The sequence below is a fragment of the Benincasa hispida genome, chromosome 7 (genome assembly GCF_027475165.1).
Source record: "Benincasa hispida cultivar pf3 chromosome 7, pf3_genome.v1.1, whole genome shotgun sequence".
NCBI lineage: Eukaryota > Viridiplantae > Streptophyta > Magnoliopsida > Cucurbitales > Cucurbitaceae > Benincasa > Benincasa hispida.
The window spans coordinates 44,563,502-44,581,956 of record NC_143484.1 but is presented as its reverse complement, the minus strand read 5'-3'; the positions used below and the strand labels follow the sequence as shown (position 1 = coordinate 44,581,956).

The 18,455-nt window shown below is 31.3% G+C and overlaps 3 protein-coding genes across 8 annotated transcripts; 2 read left to right on the top strand and 1 right to left on the bottom strand.

The window, feature by feature from the left end:
- Nucleotides 1-2,171: 2,171 nt before the first annotated feature.
- Nucleotides 2,172-5,064, top strand: LOC120081492 (thioredoxin-like protein YLS8). Of its 6 annotated transcripts, none has more exons than XM_039036431.2 (4): nucleotides 2,172-2,417; nucleotides 3,695-3,774; nucleotides 4,071-4,107; nucleotides 4,610-5,064. In XM_039036431.2, the coding sequence occupies exons 2-4, from the start codon at nucleotides 3,749-3,751 to the stop codon at nucleotides 4,916-4,918; spliced, it is 372 nt and encodes a 123-aa protein (XP_038892359.1). In that variant the 5' UTR covers nucleotides 2,172-2,417; nucleotides 3,695-3,748; the 3' UTR covers nucleotides 4,919-5,064. The 6 variants fall into 6 exon arrangements, with proteins under 6 accessions (XP_038892359.1, XP_038892360.1, XP_038892358.1 ...); XM_039036429.2 differs by having other exon boundaries at nucleotides 2,183-2,417; nucleotides 3,706-3,774; XM_039036432.2 differs by lacking the exon at nucleotides 3,695-3,774 and having other exon boundaries at nucleotides 2,174-2,417.
- Nucleotides 4,967-7,047, bottom strand: LOC120081491 (DNAJ heat shock N-terminal domain-containing protein). Its single transcript, XM_039036427.2, has 4 exons — nucleotides 6,504-7,047; nucleotides 6,162-6,418; nucleotides 5,889-6,072; nucleotides 4,967-5,784 (listed from the first exon to the last, which is right to left on the bottom strand). The coding sequence occupies exons 1-4, from the start codon at nucleotides 6,960-6,962 to the stop codon at nucleotides 5,158-5,160; spliced, it is 1,527 nt and encodes a 508-aa protein (XP_038892355.1). The 5' UTR covers nucleotides 6,963-7,047; the 3' UTR covers nucleotides 4,967-5,157.
- A 6,714-nt stretch (nucleotides 7,048-13,761) lies between these two features.
- On the top strand, nucleotides 13,762-16,918 carry LOC120081928 (BTB/POZ domain protein). The gene is made up of 3 exons (XM_039037111.2): nucleotides 13,762-14,300; nucleotides 15,732-16,290; nucleotides 16,413-16,918. Exons 1-3 carry the CDS (start codon nucleotides 13,815-13,817, stop codon nucleotides 16,727-16,729), a joined length of 1,362 nt encoding a protein of 453 aa, XP_038893039.1. The 5' UTR covers nucleotides 13,762-13,814; the 3' UTR covers nucleotides 16,730-16,918.
- Nucleotides 16,919-18,455: the final 1,537 nt, after the last annotated feature.

The following is an 18,455-nucleotide window of genomic DNA, read 5'->3' as shown; positions in this document are numbered from 1 at the left end:
AAATTCAAGGTGTTACATAGACTATGCATGGGGGAGAGATACACAAAATTTGGGTATTTTAAATTTTGTTTTTTAGAAAAATACATTTTTGGTCCATAGGTTTTGAGTCTAATTTCTATTTGGTCCTAGGTTTTCAAATGTTACACATATGGTCTTTAAGTTTTGAGTTTTATTTTCTTTCCTTTCTCTGATTTTTGCTTATTCTCTCTTTTTTTTTTTTTTTTTTTTTAATTTTCTATCTTTTCTCCAGTTTTTGCTTCTTCTATTTTTTTTTTATTTTCTTTCCTTTATCCAATTTTTGCTTTTTTATATAATATTTATGAGACCGAGTTTTGTACCCAAGACTCGAAAGTATCTAATTCATACATGACTTAACCCAGCAAGCCAATCATCCAATTTGATTATTATAACAAAACATTAAATTTAAATAGAAAATGAAGACGGATTTGAAAGAAACTATTTTTTTAGTCCACAAATTTGCATCATTTTTAGAAACATTTTTTAAAAGTTTGAAATAGAAACGAGAATAGTTATTAAACAAGTTGATTTCTCCAAAATGAGAAATGTGAACGGTAACAAACAGGCCAATAGTTTTTTTTTATTATTAATTTTTATAAGACTTTAAGAGTATGATGTCTATCAGAAATAAACTTTAAAAAAATGACATAGATGACCCAAAATGAAGGGCACAAATTGAAATATTTGTATATTTGTGTACCGTAATATTTGTGTATTGATAATAACAATTACTAGTGATATCAGTGATAGAGCTTAGATAGATATCAGTCATATTCATGTATTAGTGATATCAAATTTAGGTAGATATCAGAGGTATAAGTATACTAGTGATAAAAGTCTATTATTGATAATCATGATAAAACTTTCTCAATAATAGTCACCGCTAGCTTTGAGTGTTAGTATTTCAAAAATTGATAGTCACTAATGAAAGTCTATTAGTGATAGTCACTAATATTTTCTATCATTTATAGCTTAATCTTAAGTGATAGAAGCTATCAACGATGACATGTTATTTGATGGTAAAAATGAGTGACAGAAGTTACCTCTGATAACATGTTATCAATTATAGAAGTTGCCATTGATAACTACGATATCAGTGATATCGATGATAGAACTTAGATGATATCCATATATCGATAATATTAGTAATATAAAAGTCAATTCCATTTGATGAAAATCTACTATTGATAGCTATTGCTAAAAGTTATTGGCGATAGCCACTGATTGAAGCTATCAATGATAGCCATAGTTATCAGTGATATCCGTATATCAGTTATATAACTTAGGTATATATATCAATAAAATGAATGATATTAATAATATTGGTGATATGAGTTAGGTAAACATTAGAGATAGTCACATATTGACTTCTTATTATACTTATAGTTTTAAATGTTAATCTTTGAAAAATAATAGTTTTCTTTCAAAAGTTGATAACTATTTATAAAAATCTATTATTGATATCCACGAATAGCTTTAGATGTTAATATTTCATGTTTGATTACAATTGAACAAAGTGTATCAATGATAACCATTGAAAACTGATAGCAAACTGAAAGGTGATATTTCAAGTGTTACTATTTTAATATTGTATTAATATTTTTCAAATTGAAAGCTATCACTGATAGCAGCTATCAATTATAACAATTGATAGTAGCTATCAGTGGCTATCATTGACAGCTACTATCAGAGATAGTTTTCAATTTGAGAAAATCAGAAGAAAAAGAGCGAAATGTTGGCCTGCGTGTGAGCTCTTTAGTCATTTACCTATATAGCTATCCCTTCCCTCTTTTAGGGTGTTGTCTCTGCCAGTGAGCCAAATCAGACTGAGCGGACTGACTTTCTCCTACCGTCTCTCAGACCGAGATCCAATCCACTCCTGCCATAGTTCCTCCCTCGAGCTGCTATCAATGGTATATGACACTAATTTTGTACTATATCCCTAATATATTTATCTTTATTATATAATTTTTTATTATTTTAGGTCTGATTGTTATTTGTGCAACTAGCCATACAATTAATATTATTTATGGAGAAAGCCCAAAATTATACAGTATTCTCAAAGGGTAGAATTGGAAAGAAGAAAAAAAGTAACACGTGGAGTGATTAGATTGGAAGCATGGGTAGCTTTAGGCAGTTTCCATGTTGTTCTAGAGGCTTCTTCGGCCAGTCGCCGTAGAAATGTTTTCCGTTTAAAACTCAGAGCGAAAGTTCCTTCATTCTCAGAGAAAGAAAGAAAAGAACAGGGAGAGAGAATCGGGAGAAATTAGGGTTTGGAGATGTCGTACCTTCTACCACATCTGCACTCAGGATGGGCTGTGGATCAAGCCATTCTCGCTGAAGAAGAACGCGTCGTCATCATCCGCTTCGGCCATGATTGGGACGACACTTGTATGCAGGTAACCTCATTTTCAATCTCTAACTCTTCTTCTTTCGATTTCTCTTTCTTTTGCATTTCTTTTTCAATTTTTGCCGATTCCGATTCTCTTCGGCGATCGTAATTCAGAGGAGGAGGATTTTCTTCTTCTTTTTATGCCGAATTATGAAGTCTCAGAAACTTTTCTCTCATTCATTTTTGCAGAGAGGAATGAAAGACGACGCCATATCTAATTGTTTCATTTTTGTTAAATTATTATTTTCTTGGTATTCATTCCATTTTTTAGTTTTTACTTTTTAGTTCAACCTCACGTTTTAATTTGATTAAAAAATACCTTCCCTTAAACTTAATTTAGTCTATAAAAATTTAGTTTCTAGAATTTAATAATGATATTTCACTGTTTAAAATTTAAGACAAATAACAATTAAATTCCTAAACTTGGTGGGAGTTTATCAATTAAAAATTTAAATCCTCGGTAAGCATATCAATTTAGACCATTATTTAAAAATAATGCAGGTATTTTTTAAATGTGCGTAGACTTCTTCAAATATCGATTTATCAATGATACAATTATTAGTTAAGAGTTTAAATTGATATAACCCTAAAGCATAAATTGATATTGTCTCTAAAATTTGGTTAAAATTTTTACCCAAGTAGATCAATAGAACTGATTAGAAATCAAATTTCTTTGTAAAGTAAAGAGACCAAGTTTTAGTTCCTAAGGATTGAGTTCATGCCCATTTGTTCTGTCTAGTAGGCTTTTAACCTTTCAATAAGTTCCTAAATTTTATAATGATCTACTTTCCATTTCAATTTTTTGTGCAATAGATTATGAAATTTTTAATTTTTAATTTTTCGTTTAATATGTTTTTTACCTTTTCAATATTTTCTTTAAAATTCTTTTAAATATGAAATTCCAATACATCAATTATTTATTTAAAAAAATTGATTATCTTTAGAACCTATTAGACATTTTATAGTTCAAGGATTTATTCAGTACAAACCTAAAAATTCGGAAATTAAAGCTAACCTTTAGCTTTAAATTTTATGGACTTAAACACATCTAACCCAGTTGTAGAAATTATTTACAGAAAGTCAAAATAATTATAAAATTAATCTAAATTCTACTCTACAACATTCTTACTTTTAACTTTTTCCCCCCTTAGATGGATTTTGGTAGCAGAAGTAAAAGAAATCGGCTCATTAAAAATGAGTATACTTGTAGTTTAATCTTTGTTTGTAATGTGTATAATTGCAACAATTTCGGTTAAAATTGTTGACTAAATTACTGGTGAATAGGAATAAAACAGACTGAAGAAATCCTGGAGCCCATTTTCCGTCCTTCAACCTCCTATGATTTGGGCTGAAGAATTCTTTGTGTATATCTCTCTCAACTCCCTTATTCTTCTTCTTGTTTCTAGTGCAACTGAATTTGTTCTGTTATGCCTTTTCATTTCACAAAACAAGTCACTTGTTTTAGTTCTTCAAGTTTTGATGTCTTGGTTGGTCAATGTTTTTCTTATTTCTTTCTTTCTTTCCTTTCTTTTTGTGTATTTTTCTCATCTGGGTTAGAGCTTTGAATATTTGCTTGCTTGAATTGATCAGACTTCTTAAGATTAGTATTGGTGAATTTTTCCTAACTTGGATGAGTGCAAAATTTCAATTTCTTGTGCAGTTCTAGGATTGTTAGAGTAAAGCATTCGGTGAGTGAGGTATGATCCTTTGTTAGATTTCATACCTTGATTTCTGTTTCCATTTCATTTGTAACTATCCTTCAGGTCTTATTTTTGTTTAACTGGAGCCCTTTTCTTAGAGTTGTTGAACTTTTCTTGAGGTGTATTCTTTAATCTTTCATTTATTCTTAATAGAAGCTTAGCATTTTATTAAAAATGATAATACTTGTAATAAAATCTACTCTTCATTTGTAATTTATCCTAGGTTAAAGAACACTTTTGGTAGGGACTAATCGTTACAAATTTGAAACGATAAGTATTAAATTGTTACATAGTAAAGTTAAGGGATTAAATCGTTACAAAGTTGGAAGTATAGGGACTAAATTGTTACTTCTATCAAAGTTTAGGAGCTAAAAGTGATTTTTAACCTTTATCATATCTCCTTTTGTGTGTGCTCGCTTCTCCATTATCTTCTATTGCAAGTATGATTCTTTATCATCTTTTAGATGCTTTTTTCTGATTGATATGTGTTTTAACGTAGATGGATGAAGTGTTGGCCTCAGTTGCAGAGACGATTAAGAACTTTGCAGTAATATACCTTGTGGATATCACAGAAGTTCCTGATTTCAACACAATGTATGAATTGTATGATCCTTCCACTGTTATGTTCTTCTTTAGAAACAAGCACATAATGATTGATCTTGGTACTGGGAACAACAATAAGATAAATTGGGCACTCAAGGATAAACAAGAGTTCATTGATATTATTGAAACAGTTTATCGTGGAGCAAGAAAAGGCCGTGGTTTGGTCATTGCACCTAAGGATTATTCAACCAAATATCGCTACTAAGACGTTTTGCTGCTTGTGCAAGCTCTTATTGGTTTTAAATTTAAGTAATTGCATCTTGAAAATCTGTACTATATGACATTATGCTTGAATGGCATATAACTCTGTTTAATACACACTTCGCTTCTTAATTCTGTCATTTGCGATCACATATCCATGTGTTTTTCCATTTTTATAATTGTACAACTATAGCTATACATGAAACTTCCGTCTTTTAGAGGAATTTACTATATGTGTAATTCTCAAGGCCTAAACTTTCTTGCAATCATTCCTACCATTCCCAACACTGCCATTCCAATGATATACCAAGTGACTCCTGTTAGCATCACCTGCATCCAGCGACTGTTAACTAAGTCTAAAGCCATAGAACCTGCGGCGTGTTCCTTTAAGCCGCTGGCACCATCATTTTCCACCATTTGCTGAATTATAGTAGTTGCTACTATCGATATCGAAACTGGTAATGCCAATCTCATGAGACTAACATGACCACCATCACCAACGTCAAACCCAAGTTCTCCTGATTCTTTAGTAGGTTTGGTCTCCACTCTTGGCTTTGAGATTGTGTTGTTTTGAGATTGAGTTGAGGCTGGAAGTGCAAAGGTGGTTGGAACCCAATAGTCATCCTTGTATAGGTATTTTGCTGTAGTTCTATTTCTGTCTTCTGCTTTTTCTCTAACTTGTTTCCTTGCAGTAACAGCAGCCTGAAGTCTGTTAATTTCGGGTGTGAATTTGCTAGCACTCCGTGCCAGGTTTTGTCCGTGTTTCGATCCAGGTCCAGCTGGTGTGGCTGTCTGCCAAAATAGCCAATTTGAGATTGATCTGATAGCCTGAATTGCAGCCAACTGTGCTTCACTCTCAAAGGTTGCTCCCTGTAAAACAATCATCATATAACTTGATGATCTTACTAAGCCATTAAGGAAGGAAAGGTATCATCAATTATTGAACTATTGCCATTAGTGTATCTGAGTCTAACCTTAGATTGTTCTTTTGTAGCTTTCTCCATAGCCTCATTGAATCTGATTTGGAACTTCTTCACGTCAGTGAAGATGTTCGACACTCTTTCGCCTGCTGCATTCCCCATTCCAACTCTTACGTTCCCACGTGGTTGCTTCGACATTAAAAACTCTAAGGCTGCCAAGTCTGTCCTTTCCACCATCCTGTGTTGAATTTACCAAGAAAAAGAAGAAATTTATAAGCAAATCAGGAGATGGAGACAGAGGAACTTTGAAACATAAACACAACTCACGAAATGCAGTCAACTGGGCAAGCTTCAATAGCCTCCATAACTTTATATTCAGGGTCAGCCCATTGAGCCACAACTCTAGCTCTCCCATACACAGATTCAACAGCAAATGTTTTCCCAGCAAATAAAGCACATTTCAAACAGCCAATACATTTCACTTCATCCACAAAAACCGCCCTTTGTTCACTTTCTGATCCCAACCACACCGAATAAACTGGCTTCCCTGTGTAACCTCGAAGTTCTGCCATTTTTGCTTGCTCCTATGGAACAATTCTCATGTCAAAAACCGTAGTTTGTTGAAACAAATTGTGCACGAATTACGATAGTATGTTACCTATTTCTAACCTTATCATAAGCCAGCCTAGAACAAGGATCTGACAGAACAGAATATGCTTCATTAAGAATGATGGCCATGTCGTGGCCAGCAGGACCGGCAATGTCAGGGTGGCAGTGCTTTTGGAGCGCACGGTAGGCGGCCTTAATCCGTGATGGATTGGCAGTGTTGTCGATGCCGAGAAGATCATAAAGATCAAAGTCTGTAATAGAAGAAGCTGCCCTACATGACAAAGTGTTGCCATGAAGCTTTCTGGAAGTGGAAGGAATGTACGGTTCCAACCTTCTTTGAATTGGATACTGTCTTGTGGGTGTGTACAGAGGAAGCCATGAGGCGCTCATCTTCCTAACTTTGTTTTTTTTCTCAAAAGGATAAGAGAGAAGAGAAGAAATAGTTGTGAGATGGTCCTGAAAAAGCGGAAGGAAGATATTTAATGATAAGACAAGAGGAAGTGAGATATTTTGTTGCATCCTGTGAGAATATTCCGTGTGGAGGAAGCACCATGGATGGGGGATTTGGTCCTTGGAAGTCGGCTAAATAATTGAAAACAGCCCCTACATTACAATACCTGGCTTATAATATTAAGTGCTTGTTTACAGGCTAAGCGGGTTGTTGGGGTCCATCAAGGCATGCCCAGGTCCACGACTTGGCCTAAGCCCAAAGACACAGTCTACTTGGGCTTGTTTTCTTTCACCAAAGGGTAATAATGGAGTCCAGCTTACCCAACTAGAACTCTACGACTTTGGGGGCTATATCTTTACCGACATCATTGATATTACACACATTTCAAGCTAATGTTAGTCGATGGACTTTGTAAGTAGTCTCTATTTTGTGTGTGATTGAATATTTTGTATACTAACTTAAGTATTAAAGTATATCAGACTCCATCATATTAGTGTGAGTGTTTTCTTGCATTCGAACATAATCTTTAGATAAGAGAAGTTCGACCTGTAGCCTGGACATTTGTACGCCAACATGGTTGTTATAAATTTTCTCACAACAAGATGCAAGAAAAGAACTCAAATTTTTTTTTTTAAAGAATGATCGGATTTTTCTCACATCTTTTTCCAATGAAGGTGCAAAAATAGTCCCAACGCATGAAAATTAAGAGATTTTTACATAAAATATTATCTTTTAAGTCGTATATTTAAAAAATGTTTTTAAAATTGAATTTTTTTCGATTAGTATTATTTTTGGACAAATTTGCATTTTTTTTATTATTTTTATTTCTAATTTTTCAATTTATGAAGTTTTTTTAATGATTGAGAGAGAAATTTATTTATTATGGAGAAAGAAAATGTATTTAATATGTTTTTTTAATATTTTCAAATGGAGAGAGAAAATGCATTTATTTAGTTAAAATTTGCATCTATTTGTTGAGATTTTTCTATTTATTTAATTTAATTGGAGAAAGAATGTATTTAATGAAATTTTATTTTCTATTTTCTCTGTTTTACATATCGGTTTTTTTAGGTTATTTAAAATATGTTAGGTACTTGACAATATTCTAACAAATATATAAAATGTATCATAGTATATAAATTAGAGATTGATTCAATTTTTTTTACATAAATCACCGTATAATGTAATATATGTTCAACATAAACTGTAGTATATACCATAAATTTTATTTACAGTATATATATATATATATATATATATATATATATATATATCCATTTAAGTAATCAGAAATTTCAATCAATCAAAATTTGTATATATTGCAATACATAAGATCTAAATAAATAAAAACTCCAATTAATTTCTATATTATGTAATGTAATTCATTGTTAATTTGGAAATATTCTAACAGATATTATATATATTATGTAAGTTTCCGTTGTTGATTTGATGTATATATCATAAGTATTCTAGTGATGTATTTCTTTGATGTTTTGATATGTATGTCAATATATTTCATTGTTATTTGACGTATATATCCCAAGTATTATGATATATATGCACTTCTAATTAGGTATCGATATCTCGTTACTCTAATATGTATGTCTCTATATCTTGGAACAATATTTTAGATTGCAAATACTCAAACCAATATATGAAATATACTAGTAAAATAGTAAAATATTTTAAATATTACGTATTTTTAAATATACTAGTAAAGTGATTTATATATATATACCATAGTTTAAAGTCGTGATTATTTTTAAATATACGTTAGAATTTTTGCCTTACATGTTTGCAAATATTATAAACAATATATGAAATATACTAGTAAAATTGGAAACGAATATATATAGATCACAAATGAACTTAATGTTATATATATTAATGTATATATCATAATAAAGAAAGTATCAATAAAAGTTGAAGATATATGTCCCAGTATATATAAAAAAATCACCTTATATTGAGAAGTAATATATATATATATATATACCACCTTATATATCACCATCGACCGTCATCATCCAGACCCCCACACAGTCGATTCATCCCGTATTGGATCTACTCGCCCCACACTAGAAAAATAACCTCGTGTCGGTTCTGCTTGCCTACGCTGAAAAAATCACCCCACGCTGGAAAAATTGTCCTGCGCCAGATTTGCTCGCCACACGTCAGAAGATGCATCGGATCTGCTCGCCTAGCATCGGAAGATTCGCTCCACGTCGTCCGTCTCTCGTCGCCAGCCACCTGCAACTCACACTGCCGAGAAGGAGACAAGAAAGGGAGGAGGAAGGAGAAAAGAGAGGGAGATCTGAGGAAGAAACCCACGACGGCGAGATCTAAGGAAGAAACTCACAACGAGATATGAGAAATGTGACGATAGTTAGTTAGTGGCCCAAATGGAGGGAGGCAGCCACTAGATCTTGGCGGACGCTTTGCCAATGGTGGCAGGGTGAACGGAGGGAGGGAGACAACAACAAAAAGATGAGATAGAAAATTTTGATAGAGAATTTGAAAAAGATGAAGCGTGGGTGAGATATGAATAGATGAGAGAGAAAATGAAACTATTAAAAAAATCATTAATGAAGCATAGGTGGGATATAATTTTTTTTTTACTTTTTTGTATTTTTTATTTTCTTTTATTATTTAAAGGATTAAATAGTAAAAGATCATTTACTTTTTTGAAAATATAAAGTTCACTATGGTATTTATGAAAAAATTGAAAGTTTATACATAAATATCACATTGAGTTATAATTAGGGTCTTACATGTATAAAGTCCTGAAATTAAAGTCTAGTCTATTTTTACGTTACCAAAAGATGTAGGAATTTTTTAAAAAAAATTGATAAACTTAGTTGACATAAATTTTCTCACATTTATCCCCTCAAGGTACGGCAAAAAAATAAATTAATTAATTAAAAAAAAAATCACTGTCGTAAGTTTGTTTAGAAAAAGTAGGAGAAATGTTGAAAAAACAAATTAATTTGGTTTCTTAGAAAACTGTCACATTAATTTTTTTTTTTTTTTTTTTTTTTTTTTTTTTTTAAAAACAAATAAACCTACAATCGGTTAAAATATTTTTTTTGTGAAGGAAGTTAGAAAAATAAAACGGATGGAATTGGTATCGTTTACTTCTTCGTTGTACACGATAGAGTCAGGAAGTTAAACGATGAAAAGTGTATCTTATCGTTTACCTTGTCGTTCTACACGATGGAGCCTCGGAATTTAAACGATAGTAAAACGGATGATCGCTTACCTCTTCGTTGTACACGATAGGATTCGGGAGCTACGTGATAGAGGCTATCGTTTACCTCTTTATTGTACACGATGGATGCTCAACGCTAAACGATGAATCAATCGTTTAGCTATTCATTGTATACGATAGGACTAAAATACTAAACGATAGATCAGACTTTTCCGCTTGCCTCCTCGTATTCTTTTCTTACATTGGAAAGGGGCAACCTACCCAATTTATACACTATTCCCTATCTTAGGGATTCAAAGAATTAAAAAATTATACAATAAATAATTAATGAAATGAGGACATATGGTCCAATACATGAAGAATGAATATTTGTTTGTTATCACCCCTAACAGAAATCTGGAGCATTAAAAGAATAATCTTTCATGACTCACTTTAGTGACATGACATTCTTCAGCTGACGTGTTTTCTTGACTCTTCCTTGGTAACTGATGTGGCATATTCTCTAACAGTTTTCAATATATTTGAACATGGGTCAGATGAAACTTTGACTGGATTCAAATCTCGCTTATGTTTTTTAGAATCAGAAGATCGAAAACTTATGCTAAATAATAAAATGTTTGATGTCTTTAGATAATTCGATTCATTTAAGCGATTTATGGAATGTTTTACATTCATTTGGTAATCATTTCGTTTTTTATTTTTAGTTTTTGAAAATTAAATTTATTTTCTCATTATTTTTTTAACAATAATTTGCATATTTCTTAAGTACAATAATTTAATTTTTAGCCAAATTCCAATATTCAAGAACAAGTATTTAAAAGCCACTTTTTTAGTTTTCAAATATTGACTTGATTTTTTAAATCATTATTAAAAAAACAGATAACAAGGGAAGAAACTTTAATGTAGAAATAATGTCTATAGGTTTAATTTTAAAAAACCAACAACAAAAAATGAAATGGTTACTAAACGGGGTCTTGGATAACTATTTTTGTTTTCTAAAATTTCTAAATCGAAATGATCTAAAATCATGTATTATCAATAATACTCTTGTACTTTTTTAAGTATTTTATACATCTGTTTTCTAAAATTTCTAAATTAAAATGATTTAGAAATAGAATGATGTAATTATCTATAATACTCTTTTGTATTTTTAGATCCTTTATATATTAATTTAATATAATTAAACATATGTAATATTTTAGTTTCTTTAAAAATTTAATATTTTATTCTTATGAATTTCATTTATACTAATTTTAAAACACTTTAGTTTATGTTTTGAATATGTTATTAAAATAATTATTGTAAATATCAATTTTGATTTAGACTTAAAATACTTGAACATACTTTAAAATAAGTTAGTTAATTGGTTAATAATATTTATTTCAGTGGATTATGCTTATAAATTATCAAAAAGGGAAAAAAATAGAGATAGTATCCTTTTAAAAAAATTATTGGATGGTCACTATTGAAAAATTAAAACGAATTTAAATTTTCAGAACTATCTATTTAAAAATAAGTACTCTGAATGTAAGGATTGTCTTTTGCGTTTGATAATGTTATTTATGTTGTTTGTGAGGAGAACATTACTTTCGTGGAGAAGGCTGTGAGTATTATATCTCGATGATTCTTAGATAGAGACTACTATTCAAGTTTGCATAAAAAGAAGAGATAGATTCTCTAACTTAAGGAAATCTTGAGTGCATAGAGTAGAGTGAGCTTCACTGGAACAAAGGAAAGTAAACCTTTTGGTGAAAAGGAGTTCCACACTTAAGAGGAGTTTGAATGTTCATTTAGTAATCTGCTTATACCTAGGGACAGTCTAAGGTATTTTGAGATGGAGTTTCTCATTTTGTTCTATATCTTTATATGTGTTGTTCTACAAAGTATTACAATATTGTTCTTAACGTTCGTGACTGTGTACTAGATTATCTTCTGATTTTACTAGGAATATATCCAAAAATCATAACATGTTGTATTAACATTTTATATTATTATGAAACAAATGAAATAATTTAAATATTCATTTCATACCAGTCTTGAATATCCACGAAACAAATAGTTTCTTTAGATTGAAGAAGAGAAAGAGAAGTCAAATTCATAGAATCAAATGAGCGTGGAAAGTGCAAAGGTTTAAATGAAATTTTTGAGGTATAACTTTATAAGGAAATACCTGAACCAAAGCATTAAAATGCGTAAAGAAAACTGCAAAAATGCAGAAAAAGGCAACGGCCATTTTGGACATTTCACTAAATTACAAAATGCACTTTCTCCAACATAGAATATATATATATATATATAACACCTAATATTATATTATTATTACCGCCTTTACCCTTCTTAGATGTCTATGGAAAAACCCAAACACATGCCTTTCCCTTTCCTTAAATATTCCCCATTCAAACCTAACTCACTTAATCCTCATTTAAATAATCTTCAAACTAAGAGTGGAATTCCAACGTTTAACTTTTAAAATTAATAATGTATATTAATTATTACTTGGTGTTTAATTACGAAGAAGAGAAAAATAGAATTTAATTTTATCAAAGATTAAAAAGAAGAATCAAAAGATAAGTCTCATGTATTTCTCCAACAACATTAAGTGAGTAACTAATAATATTACGATTAATGATATTAATTAGAAAGTCAAAAAGTCGTACTCAAAGATTGTTAAAGGATCATTCTACTGAAGAGCATAATTAGATAGGATATAATAGATTTACAAATCTTTTTGTTTTTTTGGATAATATATGGATAGGAGATTCAAACCTCTAATTTTAAAGATTGATAATAAATACTTGTTGCTAGTTTAATTATGCTCATAATCAATTGAATTATGTTAATGCTTTAACGAGTTGAATTATATGATTTTGTTGCCTTGAAATTTAGGTTTTAAATTGTTAGGATTGTATGTAATGGGTAAAACAAATGTTTCTGAAAATGGTGGTCAATAAGATTTTTTTTTCTTTTTTTTTTTTTTTACTAATATTACGATTCTCTAAACTTATTCAAATTTTGTAATTTTGTTGGTCTCAATCGCTTGAAGAGACTGAAGATCAACAAATATATAATCGAGTTATTATGTATGTATTATGTATAGATATCTAGAATCTACTTATTAAATACATTTTAAATTTAGAAACCCATTTGACATAAATTTTAAAGTTTAATAAAGTAATACTAGGTCATATCCATCTCTATGCATTCATTTCAATCACAAAGAGAAAATATATTTTCACAAAAAAAAGTAAATTTTTTCTTGAAAAGAAAAGTTTATCACTTGACAACTTATGATTAGACATTTGACTGAATTGTACAAAAAGAAATATTTTCTAAAATAATATTAGACATAAAATTGAAAACTCAACGATATTATTATTTCGTTTCGTTAAGGTTAGACTGCAACTAACCTCGTGAATCTATTTTCTATACACACTAAAAAGATACTTGATTGAATCCACATGCTTTAATGAATTTTGTTATATAAAAATTTATTTTGAGTTTAAGATTGTTGGTCCACTTACAATGAACCCTTAACTCAATAAGGACAAATATGTTCCGACATATATTTACCCAATGATTCATAGTAATCTTTTTTTTAAAATAGATAATTAAACATCCTCCTCTGATCCCCTATATATAAATATTCTAATTCCTCTGTTTTCAATCACTTTAAAGCTCTCTGTTTCATTTCCAAAACCTCAAAATCCTTTCAATGGCGGCAAATGGTTTGGATTTAACCTATGCCTACAGATCAAGAAAGCCCTTTTCCTCTTCTTCTTCTCTTCTAAATTCCTTTTTCATGTCCACTGTCAACGTCGCCGCCAATTCTCTCGTCTCCGTCGCCTCTAATGCTAAGAACGAACTTTCCGGCCGGAAATGGCGCCCGGCGGACCATTTCCGGTTCATGCTCATGCTTACCTCCTGGTTTACGGTTTGGGTTCTGAGAATTGTCATGGATTGGTTTCCTGTCGCTCTCGCCCCTTCTCGCCGGCTCTTAACTCGTTTTTGTGGCGGTGGCGACGGCAGCGGGTCTAGGAATTCGCCGCCTTTGCTATTGCCACTGCCGTCTTCCGTGTTGTCGGCGTCGCCGTTGGGTTCTTCGGCTTTGGCTTCGCTTTCTAAATTGGATTTGGTTCCTTTTGAAACTCTCGACTTCGGTGGTTCCTCCTTTAAGCCTCTCACCAGAGCTCTCTCTCAAGTAAGTTTTTCCCCCTAATTTATTTATTTATTTTTAATTAACACCTCCGAAGAAAATTAATTAAATTTATAATCATTCTTTCTACCGCTAAATTCATATTTCAAAATAATTAAGTCAAGATTCCAGTTAATCTTTAAACATTTATTTATGTTTTTAGATTTTTATTTAAGTTATGAAAAATATAATATTCATAAAATTTTTTTTAAAAAAACGTGAAATTCACCTATATTATTGATCATAATTTTAATTGCAGCAAGAGTAGCATTAATTAATTTATTTTTAAACACTTGAAAATTAATTAATTTCAAATGGGTCCCAAAATTTTATCTGCCCTTGGCAGCTGTTTTATTATTATTATTATTTTTTACTGAGATATGACTAGTTTTCCCTATTTAGTAAGTTTCCTTTCAATGAATTTCGGTTCATCTTGTCTGTATTTCATGCCAGTTCATTTTTTGAATTTTTTCATTTTTTTGTCCATATTAAATGTGTCTCAAAAATCCTGTGCAAAACATTATCTGAAATTAAAAATTATTTTTTATATATAAATTATGGAGTAAGTTTCTTTTTGATATATTTGTTTTTATTTGTGTAAATTAACCAATGCGATCTGATCTTCCAGTTAAGTAGGGAGGATATTAAACTATAATTTTCAAAAGTGGCTCGATTACATTGAAGTAGAAAAATATTAAGCCTTGGGATTATAAAGAATAGTTTATATTGGTTGTTTTAGAAAACTCCAAGAAGAAAAAAGAGATTAATATAGATTATTTAATTAAGGATTGAACTTGACCAATTATTTTTTAAAAAAAGAAATAAACACAAACGTTTGCTTGGCCTCGAAGTTTAATTCTCAGATATGTTCCGACCGTAATCAAACGAAAATGTGAGCAATGCGGCGGCACGAATGGTTCTAATTACGCCACGTGTCGAGTTCACGGCGGCGCTGGGATGACGTGTCAGATTTATATTCTTTGTAGTTTGCGGTCTTGGCCACGTGGATCCACCTTCGAGAAGTTCGATCCACGTGGTTTGGGAATGTTTTGTGTTTCTTTTCTTTCTTTTTTTTCTTTCTTTTTTTTTTGTTTGGGAAATTATAAGAAATGGATTTAAAATACAGAAAATGAATTTAATTAAATAAAAAAAATTATGTCATATTAAAACAAAATAATAACATGAAAAACTACCTAAGTTTTAAATGAAACTGAATGTATCAAATAAGGTGGCAGTAAAAAATTTTTTGTTAAAAAAAAGTGTTTTTAAACCTTTATAATAGCAATCGAAACATTCTTTGTTTAGTATAACATTTCAAATTAAAATGAATTGGGATGATTTTGACAGAAAGGGAAGAGTTCAAGAATATTTGTTTCGTAATTTACTCCATTTCTATTGGTCTTGAAAACACGAAATTGATTTAATTAAAATTTGAAGATCTTAGCGATATTGAACGAGATGCCGGCTAGTTGCCAGAAGTACCAATTCACAATGGCAATGGCGGAGAAGATGATGGAAGAAAACGCCAGAAGCGGCCAGATCGAGCTTCTGCAGGTGAACCGGGCCGCCCTTTCCGCCGCCTTCGCTCGAACCTCCTCACTCCTCTACGACTCGCTGCATCGGACCCGGGAAATCGAAGAACGGCACAGAGCCGGCACGTGGCCAGCACGGATTATCGCTGCTCTCCCCTTCGGAGCCTACGTCACTCCGTATCTCAAATTTTTTAATCTGGCCGTCAGCGCCGTCGGTACCATAGTCCCGAAGGCAGAGCCGTTGAATGGTAGGAGATCGGAGACGAGAATGGTGGAGGGGGAATTCGACAGCGAGGTGGTGGTGGTGGAGAAGCTCGGACAGGAGTTAGTATGGATGACGGAGAAGCTACGGGAGTATGGGGCGGTGGATGAGGCTATGTTGCAGTGGAGCTTTGCCGGCGGCTTGGCCTCTGTTTCCGTTGCTTGTAGTCCTAGAATCCAGTGGTGCTTCGTCAAAATCTCAGGTAATAATAAATATTTTCTTATAATAAATCTCTCTTCTACCATTTTAATCTTTTTTTTTTTAAAGATGGCGACAATCATTTTAACTATCCATACTAAATTTGATCTGTTTATGAAAAATCAGCAACTCTGTTTCGGGAGCTAATGAGCAAAGAAATAGAGGAAGTGGTAAGATCAGAAGTAAAGTTCAGAATGCTATCGCTATGGCTGCCATTGCTGTGCCATGCTCGAAACGGATTAGCTTTTCCAGCGCTGATGAGGTACGAGAAAGACGAAACAGAGAGAGCCGTGAATCAGATCGTCGGAACTTTATCACCGATGGATCAGGAACTCATCTTAACCAATTGGCTCCAAGATTACGCAATTTCCGCCTCCGAATGGCCCAATCTTCAGCCTTCTTACGACCGCTGGTGCAATTCCACTCGATTACTCGCCGCCTGACCCGCCGCGCCGTGATTTCCCAAATCAACGGCTGCGCAAGGAAGAAGAAGAAGAAGAAGGTGGTTTTTTTAGGGCTTGTTTGGTACCCACTTTTGTTAGGATTTTTCAATAAAATATATTTTAATGCAATATGTTTGTAATATTTGGTTTATTTTTACGATTTCAATAAAAACGTGCTATTAAATGCCACGTAATTTTATGTTAGACATTGGAAAAAAATTAATTTAGGTATTATAAAACTATATGAGTTTTCTTTCTCTCTTTATCATAATAATTGAAGAGTGGAAGATATGATACACCTTTGAAGTGGTTTTAATTGATGTTTTATTTACCGAGTTCAAGTAGTGAGTCCATGTTTGATGTATTAATTCTTTTTTAGAAAATTACATGTTGAGTTACTATAAATATATGTTGTGTGTAGTCCACTTTTCCTAACTACAATCGAACATATTGAGAATGATTGTTCGGAATAAAATGGCTAATTTTGTAGATGAGCAATTTCAAATATGCCGAATCTTTTAATATTTGTTTTAAGCTCAATTCAATATTAAACGAAAATTAAAAATATTTGTTGAAAATTAAAGAGGAAATAGATGAAGAATAAGTATTCGATAAATTCAAATATGATTCATTCAATGATAATTTGCAAATAAAACATAAATTTCGGTTTCTATTTTATCCTTATGTGATCATATACTTTAAGGGGTTGTGGATCCAACATGAGATGGTATATTCCTACCTCCTATATCATCTCAGTATTTAGAGGTTTATTATTTTATCTCACCAATTTTAATGATTTGTGAGCTCGTTTTCGGAATGTGTTTCGTATCTTATCGTCATTTTCCTTTTGTGTATCGTATATCATTTTAGTGCTTAAATATATTCGATCATATTCGATCAGAACTCTCCAAACATTAGACCTCTCCATATATCAGAATTTCCTACATCCTATCTCATCTCAGTGTTTCAAACAGTCCATAATAGTTAGTATAATTCAATGCATGGTTTTTGTATTTCCTTTTTTATATAGTCATTTTTTTTTCTATGAAGTATGAGTAATGAGTCTATTTTTTTTAAATAAATAAATAAATAAATATTAGTTAACTATATCATGTTAACTAAATTAGAATAAACTAAACTGAGTAGAATTTAGGCTTTGTTTAGTAATCATTTAATTTTTTAATTTTGTTTTTTTTAAAAACAAGTCTATTTTCAATACATTTTTTTACTATGAATTGTATCTTTCTTAAGTATAATGGTTGAATTCTTAGCTAAATTCTAAAAAAACAAAAATAATTGTTTAAAAGTTACTTTTTTTTAGTTTTCAAATTATGGTTTAGTTTTTTTAAACCATTGGTAAAAAGTAGATCATAAATGAAGAAATTTGAAGGTAAAAGTAGTGTCTATATGCTTAATTTTCAAAAAAAAAAAAAAATCAAATAATTATCAAATATAGCTTTAATTGCCACAAAGTATGTATTTTATCAACAAAAATAATATTGAATTTACACCACATTAAATTAAAATGGAGTAGTCATTTGAAAAATCCAAATTTATAATTTCAACCAATAAAAAGGATTTAAATTTAAGGTTTATCCTCATCTAAAGTTGATTTAAGCTTAGTGTTTGTCGAATTTCATTCATACACACACATATATTTTAACTTAGTACGAGGTGGGGTGAGAATGTCGAAGATTACGATTGAAAGTACAACATAGTGAGATTG

Bases quoted from the DNA above. Each gene is read 5' to 3' on its own strand.
- LOC120081492 (XM_039036429.2), top strand. From the start codon at position 2,392: ATGATTGGGACGACACTTGTATGCAG. The intron at 3,775-4,070 runs GTATATCTCTCT...TTTCTTGTGCAG, and splicing joins TGGGCTGAAGAATTCTTTGT to TTCTAGGATTGTTAGAGTAA. The intron at 4,108-4,609 runs GTATGATCCTTT...GTTTTAACGTAG, and splicing joins TAAAGCATTCGGTGAGTGAG to ATGGATGAAGTGTTGGCCTC.
- LOC120081491 (XM_039036427.2), bottom strand. From the start codon at position 6,962: ATGCAACAAAATATCTCACTTCCTCTTGTCTTATCATTAAATATCTTC. The intron at 6,419-6,503 runs GTTAGAAATAGG...ATTGTTCCATAG, and splicing joins CTAGGCTGGCTTATGATAAG to GAGCAAGCAAAAATGGCAGA. The intron at 6,073-6,161 runs GTGAGTTGTGTT...AATTCAACACAG, and splicing joins TGCCCAGTTGACTGCATTTC to GATGGTGGAAAGGACAGACT.
- LOC120081928 (XM_039037111.2), top strand. From the start codon at position 13,815: ATGGCGGCAAATGGTTTGGATTTAACCTATGCCTACAGATCAAGAAAG. The intron at 14,301-15,731 runs GTAAGTTTTTCC...TAAAATTTGAAG, and splicing joins TCACCAGAGCTCTCTCTCAA to ATCTTAGCGATATTGAACGA. The intron at 16,291-16,412 runs GTAATAATAAAT...ATGAAAAATCAG, and splicing joins GTGCTTCGTCAAAATCTCAG to CAACTCTGTTTCGGGAGCTA.